This window comes from Triticum dicoccoides, chromosome 5B (genome assembly GCF_002162155.2).
Source record: "Triticum dicoccoides isolate Atlit2015 ecotype Zavitan chromosome 5B, WEW_v2.0, whole genome shotgun sequence".
Classification (NCBI taxonomy): Eukaryota; Viridiplantae; Streptophyta; class Magnoliopsida; order Poales; family Poaceae; genus Triticum; species Triticum dicoccoides.
In genome coordinates this window covers 654,015,896-654,024,776 of record NC_041389.1, presented here as the reverse complement: position 1 = coordinate 654,024,776, position 8,881 = coordinate 654,015,896, and the positions used below count along the sequence as shown (strand labels likewise).

The window sequence follows — 8,881 nt, the reverse complement described above, 5'->3', positions numbered from 1 at the left end:
TTCCGTTCGAGTTCCGGCTATGGTGCGTAAAGGGAAGAGTGCAGTGCTAGGAGGCGGAGATGGATGAGCGAAAACCCCGCCGATGATACGTCCTAACTCTTAAACGTGTCTATTAGTTTTGAAGTTTACGTGTCGATTTCTTTTCATCTTAAGCAGTATTTTTGTATGGAATGCTCATTTTTCTCTCTTTAGTGTGTAGAAACTACATGTAAATTGAATGAATTACTAGGAAAACTGAAGGTCAAGTGAAACTTGGAGTTGAGGCAAATATGTCCCCGTATAACTGGTACTTAGAGTTTGGACGTAAGTTTGTACATGATTTTGTTATTTTTGTATAGCTCGCATATGAATGTATGTCGACGTGAAGCTTTGCGGGCAGGATTTAACTAAAACAATGACACTTATTCTGAAATCGAGGGAGTTGTATATACATCTATATGTATGTGTGTATTTTTCTTCGGATTCTTTTACAACCTATTTTTTTTAAAAAAATATAAGGGCTCCATTGAGCTCAAGCTCCATTAGCAATTTATGTTATTATAGCCCCTTATTAAACATGCACTCATAGCCAGCAGTTAATGCTTCAGAACATCAGGAACATCCACCGGATATCTGTGGATGCACGTTGCCCACGGTCCAAGGGCGTTGCGCGCAGGCTCGATGCACTCCCACGCCGCACTGTTGCACTTGAATCCAGATCCGAAGCCGATCATCCACACGCGGTCGCCCTTGCGCATGCGGCTCTTGGCCTCTATGTAGGCCAGCTCGTACCACAGCGAGCTGCTCGACGTGTTTCCAAACCGGTGCAGCGTCATGCGTGATGCCTCCACCTGCTCGTCGGAAAGGCAAAGGCTCTTCTGCAGCTTGTCAATGACCGCGCGGCCACCAGCATGGATGCAGAAGTGCTCAAACGCCGTGCGGAAGTCCGGGATGTACGGCTTCACTCTCTTGCCGATCACCTTCCGTGCGAAGAAGGAGAAGGCGAACATAAGCTGCTCCCTGGCCGGCAGGACGAGTGGCCCCATTGCGGTGATGTTGGCCTTGAGCGAGTCGCCGGCGATGTTCATCAGATCTTTGCTGAGGTTGATCCCCCGGTAGCCCTCTCCGTCCTCCTCCTGGAACACACACCGGAATGAACTGTCGTCGGCGCCGGTGAGCGTGCGCACGACATGCTTTAGGCGGAACCGGGCCTTTGCCGACGATGTCGACAGCAGCGCGGCCGCTCCGCCTATGCGGAAGAGGCAGTTAGGCAGGAGCATTGCGCGCTCAGTCCCGAAGTAGTAGTTCGGCGTGACGGTCTCCGTAGAGACGACGAGCGCGTGTGCGCCCCGGGGAGCAACCTGCAGGAGGTTCCGGGCGAGCCCCACGGAGATAATCCCCGCGCTACATCCCATACCGGAGAGTTGCATGCTGCGGACGTTGCTCCGCAGCTTGTACTTGTTTATGATTATGTCGACCAAAGACGGCGTGGGACAGAACAAGCTGCAGTTGACGATGAGTATGTCGATGGCATCCGGGGAGATGCCGGTCTTGGCGAGCAGGTCGCCGATGGCTGAGAAAGCCACGAGCTCGAACTCGGCGCGGGCGGCGTCAACGGTGCAATATTTGTGCGTCCCGATGTAGTGGTGCGTCGGGGGCAGGCAGGTCTCGTTCCCGAGCCCTGAGCGCTCCAGCAACCGCGTCATGAACCGGATGCTGCGCTCGTCGAACTCGGGCAGTTGTCTCGCGTGCTCCAGAAATGTGGCGAAGGGTACCCGGCAATTAGACGGGGTACGGAAGCCGGCGTAGTCGACGAGGTACACCGCGCGTGGACGCAGCATGAGGTAGACGATGGCCGCTGCGGCCGGGAAGAAACATGCCAAAAAGAGGTGCACTGGGTTGAGCTCAGAGAGTCGGCTGGCCAGCTCCTCCGCCCCGAACCGCACCGTCGCGATAAGGCCGGCAGCGGCGACGGGCACGGTGACCATAGGGATGGAATTGTCCACGGCGCGCTGGTACTGATGATGGTGTGACCGTATGAGTGAGGGGCTGGGAACTTAAAGCCAAACTTCGGCCATATCATCATCATCTATCTGCCGCGCATTTACTACACTTCACACATGTCTGTTAGGCAGCCGGGCAGCTATAAATTTCTTGGAGTATCAGTTAGTAGTTACTAGGTTAAAGTTGGAAAGTCCATATCTTGTTCCTACTTTATTAATCGATCCATTCCAAGACAGAGATGTTGGTGGGCAGAATGAAACGGGTGCAACTTAACTATAACCTCGTTGCAAATTTACTTTTAACCATAACCAATGGATACAAGTGGAAAATCTTTAAAAGACAGGTCCATGCGAAGGCGACTTGTAACAAACAAGACTAATTAACTGCCACACGTGTGGGTGTTAAGGGGTCTGACCACACGTTTTGTGTGGTGTCTAAGAGGACCAGCCCACACGCCTACGTGTGGGCAAAACAACTAGCGTCCACACATCTTTTTTTTCCTTACGGTCCCTCTCACACGCCTACGTGTGGGAAAAATAGATAACTGCCACACGACCTCTCTCAGCCACTTACCTCACGGTCCGGCGCGCCCCGCGTGACAGTCAGCACGTGTCCCCGCAGTTGCCATGGTCCGGACCCTCTTCAATGTTCGTTTAATTGCAGTTGCTATGTCGCTGAACTACAGTTGTCATGTCGGACAACTACAGTTGTCATGGTTGCTCAACTGCAGTTGCCATCTCAGGTCAAGTGCGAGATGCCATTTTGGACAACTGCAGTTGTTGCCATGTATGGTCTGGTTTACTATAATTGCCATGATTTAAAAACTTTAGAGGTTGCCACCTACTAACACTAAGCAGTTGCCATGTATGGTCTGGTTTACAATAGTTGCCATGATTTGAAAAACTTATGAGTTGCCACCTACTAACACTAGGCAGATGCCATGTAGCGCTATAAAAAGACATGACAAAACAACATGTTCGGGTAAAGAGAGAGTTGCCATCAGCTTACAAGCACACTAGGGAAGTTGCCGTGTACCCTGCAAAACACATGGCAACTGACATGTTAGGGTAAAAAAAAGAGTTGTCATCTACTTACAAGCACACTAGAGGCAGCTGCCATGTACACTGCAAAACACATGGCAACTGGCAGCTTGAGTGTGGGAGAGAAGACGGGCGTGTGGGCGGGATGGCAAATACGCACACATCAGCCCTTGTGCGTGAGTGAAAACTGGCATGTCGGCGAACTGCTAAACACCCACACACCAGTCCCTCCGTGTGGTGAAACGAACGTGTGGGCGATCGGGTAAATGCCCACACACCAGCCCAGTCCTACTGACACCATAAACATGCCAAGATTCATGCACCCACAAACGGACGCAGATCCATGCGTGTGGGCGAGATGCAAACGCCCACACGTGTGGGCGTTAGTGTTTTCAAAAAAAATAATATTTCTAGGGATAATTCAAACCCCACTGATATCCCTAAAATATCTCATGATTAAAGGAAAACATCCTCCTTAAACGGAAAATGCGAACGGAGGCCGTCCTGCAAGCAGGCCGGAATCCCGGCCATTGGACAGCCATGGGAATCCGTGATGGCAGAGTATAAGTCACATATTTGGTTTATTTTTGGCCCGTATTGAACTAGAAGGACCCCACACACATGCAAAAGCATCTAGGCCTGCGATCTCCACCTGACATGTGCACTGGCGCTGGAGACCTGTACACCCATGTGCATGCATGCCGTGGAGCAATGTTGGCCGCGGAGACCACCAGCTGGTCAAAGTGCAGACGTGGAGCATTGACGACCAGCGAACACGCAAGTTCGTTCACAGTTAGCTATCATTTCACTAAGCAAATTTAATTAGTTTAATGTTAATGCTTCTGTCTGTTTTCACCAGCAAATGCATCACGGTTACATTGTCTTTGTGTTTTAAAACCATTACCAGTTTACCACTAACCTGGGACTTGAGTTTTATCTGCTCTACACGCAAGAAAAACGGAACAGCTTAGCCACATTTGTGTGCTAATGGTTTATGTGATAGAGCAAACAGTTTAGTCTTCACTAATCACGCCACAGTGGCAGGTTCATGTCTAATGGTCAATTTGCATTAGCGAGTTCACTTTTACGCTCTGGTCCACTTTCCCCGTCTTGTCACGTTTACGAATTTACTACGCCGGGACATGTGCATTGCGATAATCCATCGGGCAATAGACCTTTGGTTTTCGATTCACTTTATGCAATCACCTCAGCACCGAATAGTTGGACCAGCACCAGACACGTGGCTCACTATACACCGTGTTAAGTCCATTAGGGCATCTCCAGCCGCTGGCCCCTCGGGAGGGGCAAAAAATCGCCCTCTGAGGGTGCACCGGCGCTTAACCGCGCACTGGGGGCGTGATGCCCCCCAGTCGCGGCGCCCACGGTTAGCCAAAAAAGTCAAACACAGCGCAAAAACGACTCAAATTTAACACAAACATCGGCGAGTTCGTTCAAACTTAAACATATTTTACAAAAAAAGAAAAAAACTACCGCGGGCTACCCCCGCCGTCTCCCTCGCCGCCCGCCCACGCGGTTCTACATGCCGAGGAGGAGGTAGAACCGCGTGTAGTCACCGCCGTCGTCGTCATCATCGTCGTCGTCGTCGCCGCCTCCGCCGTCCCTGCTGCATCCCTCCCCCGGTTGGCGCGGCGGGTTGGACGGTCCGTGGGCGTCGTCGTCGTCGTCGTCGCTGTCGAGGACCACGACGCCGTGCTCGTCCTCGCGCCCACGCTTGCGGGCGGCGATCTTCTCCAGGGCCCGGCGCTGCCGGACCATCTCGTCGCGGAGGTAGTCGTCCCGCGCCCACCGCATGGCATCCTCGTCGGAGAAGCCGCGCCGGGCTATCTCTTCGTACTCCGCGGGGAGGACAGGCTCCGGCTTGGGCTCGGTGAAGACGAAGCGGACGGTGGGTGGAGAGGCGTTGGCGCCGCCGGAGCTGCGGGTGCGCGCGCTGACCGGCGTGTCCTGGGGCTCCGGCTTGACGGGGCGGAGGCAGGGCGAGCCGCCGGACGAGGAGGAGGACCCCCCGGTCTCCATGCGCCTCGGGGTCCAGGAGCTTCCCCGGCGGCGTGAGAAGGAAGGGGGAGCGGGGTACTCGAGGCGCGGCGTGTTGCCGCCCTCGATGTACTCGAGGACGGCCTCCAACGTGCGCCCGGGCACGCCCCACCACAGACGCCGGCCGGCGGCGTTGAGCCTGCCGGAGGGCACGACGCCGTTGGTGGCCTCGAGCTGCTCGGCCTGACGGCGGCGGAAGTAAGGTTCCCAGAGCGGGCTGTCGGGGGCGTACCGTGGCCCCTCCCTCGCCGCACGCGGCAGGTTCGAGCGGATGCGTGCGATCTCCGCACGCCGCGCCGCGCCGATCGGTACCGGGGGCACCGGCACGCCGCCCGCGCTGATCCTCCACGTCCCGGGCACCCGCATGTCCGGCGGGACCGGGTACTCGGCCTCGTAAAGGAGGCGAGCCTCGTCTTCATGAAGATGGCGGCGGCCGAAGCCGTTCGCCGCCGCGCCGTCGCCTAGGAAGCGCTCGGCCATGGGTGTGAACTGGGGACGGCGAAATGGGGACGGCGAAAGAGAGGAGAGGAGAGGGAGGAACGACGGCGGCGGGAGAGTGTGAGTCGCCGAGTGCGCCGGGGCGCTTCATATATAGGCCAAGGCGTGCGTGTCACCGTGTGTACGCGTGGCGGGCGAGGGACGCGCGTCGTCCGGTCTTCATTGCGCCGCCCGTGAGGCATCAATGGTGCAGGCTGACCGGCGCGGCAGCGCGGCAGCTTTGGCATTGATTCGCCGCGGGAAACAAGGCGATGAGGACGACGAAGGGCCGAGAAGAGAGCCGTGTCGCTGACGCGGCGGGCCCGCGGCTTTTTCGCGCCAAAACAGTTCGCCCGGCGCCCCCGGGCGCCCCCCAGCGCGCTGGGTTCGGGCTGGGTCCGCCGGTGCTGTTTTTGGCCCAAGCCGGCGAAAATTGAGCTCCTGGGGGCGTGACTGGGCCGTTTTTTGGCGCAGGCGCGAAAAAAATGCCTGGGGAGGCCTTCCTGGGGCGCGGCTGGAGATGCCCTTAACCAATTAGTTGACTTGATTAGTGATTATTCATTTTTTTGTCAAAAAAGCCCATTAATCAGTTACCAGCTCCCATCCCATCTACCAGTCCCAAGGTTGCTTGAAGGATTGAACGGTGAACTATGCACCGCAACGGGGGCTGCCAAAGAACGTTTATGACCTCCTTGGAAAAGCATCAACATCAGCACCGCGCCAAGGTGGTGGGGATTAGGCAGTTGCTGTGGTGAACAAGGGCGCTGCCTATGTGAGGAATGCTGTGATGGTGTGTTCTACATGTGCTACCACATGTAGAATGCTAGTCCGGATTTGTTAAGTGTTTTGCCACTATTAACTATGTACACAAGATCAGTGCGATGATCTAAGCTTGCTGCCCCTCTTACGGCAAATCAAAAACAGCTCAGTTTAGGCATCAACAATGGTCTGAATATTATACAAAGTACCATCTAGTCAAATTCAGTTAGAAAACATTCATGAGCGTAAAGATAGTTATATTTACACAATCTTCAATAGATAAACTGTTTTTTTCCAATGTGACGCTTCACAGTAGATCAAATTCAGTTAAGAAACAATGATGATCAATATATTAGTCAGTTTCATTGGATCAAATTCAGCTAGATGACACATGCCCACGTATATACCAATATGTAATTAAACAGTGTAGCTCTGAATATTAATTCAGAACTATAATCAGAAATGGCAAATTAAAACATAGACATACCCCAGAACAGACAATCTCTTGCAACCATTTCTTTCTCTGAACATTAAATCAGCTCTCGGTGAAACAAGTGCGAAAATCACATTCCATGGAGTACAAATCATACAACTCATAAACCTCATCTAGTGGATCAAATGATGTGCTGATAATTGGGTTGACAACTGGACCATCTCACAACTCTACACATGCTGGGCAGCTCGTCTATTAGGATTCATCTAAATCCCCTCTGGTGCTCTAAATATCCTAACCTGGTTGAATTTTATGGATCAAATTACAGTGTTCATTCTGAATTTGGAGGCTGCTATCAACAATTTATGCACTGATGCAAATCACACCTAATAGCCCATGCATTCAGGCAGGTAAATAACAATCAAAAGAAATGATGGTTGATGCATCAGGATGTGTTCATAAATATAAACAGAATGCTCCATTTAGATCTGTTAAGCTTCATCTAGAGAACCGCACATCATTATTCAGTTAATGAGACGACGGACAGAAAAATGAACAAAAACTCTATGTAGACTTAACTAATCAAATTGATAAACCGCAAAACAGATTTCGATCTATGGGGTTGATAACTACCATACCAATTGCTTACAAGTTCACAAATAATCATGCTGCTGAGTAGTGAAAATCCCACAAAAATACCGCCAAACAAAATAAACAACCCAGACTCATCCCTAGGATTCGCCTACTAGATTCAGCATATGCACATCGACAAATCCACAACACTAAAATAGTCCAGGAGCAACTAACCCGACAACTAAATCCAGCCACAGATAACAAAACTATGCATGCTTTGTGCACTAGCTCTCTATTTAGCTAAAACTCTGTTCAGACTGCAATGAATCCAATCAATAATATCATCTCGTTGGGGGTGGCAAAGCCAACATCTAGTACTACAACACCTCAGAGGGTGTTTGGATACTCTCTAGTCATGTGACTAGTAGTAGTCAGACTAGAAGTTTTTAGTCAGGCCCTGTTTGGAAGGTGACTACTACTAGTCAGCATTAAATGTCTCAGTATTAAATGTCCCTTGTGCAACACCAATTAGAGAAGAGAGAGGGGGACTTTAGTCAGTAAAAGTTAGGGGCGTTTGGAGGTTTACTGAGTAAAGGTGACTACTACTAGTCTCTAGTCAGTAAAAGTTGGGGGTGGGGTGACTAGGGACTAAACTAGTTTTAGTCACCCACTAGTCAGGGGTGTTTGGAGGTTTACTGACTAAAGGTGACTACCACTAGTCTCTAGTCTCTAGTCTCTAGTGATCCAAACACCCTCTCAGACTAGGGAATCCCTACTGAATTTAATATAATCCACAACACACTAATTTATCCATGGGCGTGCATTATTCCAACAACTAAATCCAAGCAAAAATCCAGCGACAGTACTATAATCCAGTGACACTTCCAACAATTATACTTGAACACCCTCAGAAAATGTTCCCTACTGAAATCAACATATCAACACCAAAATTATACCCTGTATTTTAGCTACCAAGCGCCAAATCTGAAAATCATTGCCAGCAACTACATAGAGCAGGTCAAAGAGAGGATTTCCTCTCCCTGCAAAATGAGATGCACATGGTTTGGAAACAAATTGACACAAGAATGGAACAAACATAGTTCTCCCGAACTGTAAATCATATAAATCTCGATCGAACCATACAGCCAAATCAGCCGTACCAAAGGAATAGAAGGAACACAATAAAAATCATAAAAAACATGCAAATCTAGAACAGATGAACACCAGCTAGGAGAAAAGCATAAGCACATAACGTGTGATCTAGCCTCACCGACAGAAACAATGGAGAAAATCGTTTTTCCTGGCAAGATCCATGGACAAGGACCTCGAGCTGGACAGATCCGGTGTTCCACAAACCCGAGGTGATCCGGCCGCCGGAGTAGAACTTGACGCGGGATCCCGGTGGCTTGGCCGTCGGAGTAGAAGGGGACGAGCGCTCCGGCCATCCCTTCGATCGCAGGAGCCGTGAGAGGGTGAGGATGCACCTGGTCTCCTGACCACGGCTCAAGGGGAGCGCGTTCGCCGACGACAACCACCGTGAGAACCACGCACCGATGAGAGA

At 51.3% G+C, this 8,881-nt stretch overlaps 1 protein-coding gene across 1 annotated transcript in view; it reads right to left on the bottom strand.

Annotated features, from left to right (window-relative positions):
- Window positions 1–381: 381 nt before the first annotated feature.
- Window positions 382–8,881, bottom strand: part of LOC119310405 (3-ketoacyl-CoA synthase 6-like) — a 10,775-nt gene continuing 2,275 nt past the window's right edge. The window contains exons 2-4 of the mRNA XM_037586168.1: window positions 3,928–3,965; window positions 3,689–3,820; window positions 382–1,997 (exon numbers count right to left, since the gene is read on the bottom strand). Coding sequence (XP_037442065.1) covers window positions 576–1,997; window positions 3,689–3,820; window positions 3,928–3,965 — 1,592 coding nt within the window. The 3' untranslated portion in view covers window positions 382–575. The remainder of the gene's footprint in view (window positions 1,998–3,688; window positions 3,821–3,927; window positions 3,966–8,881) is intronic.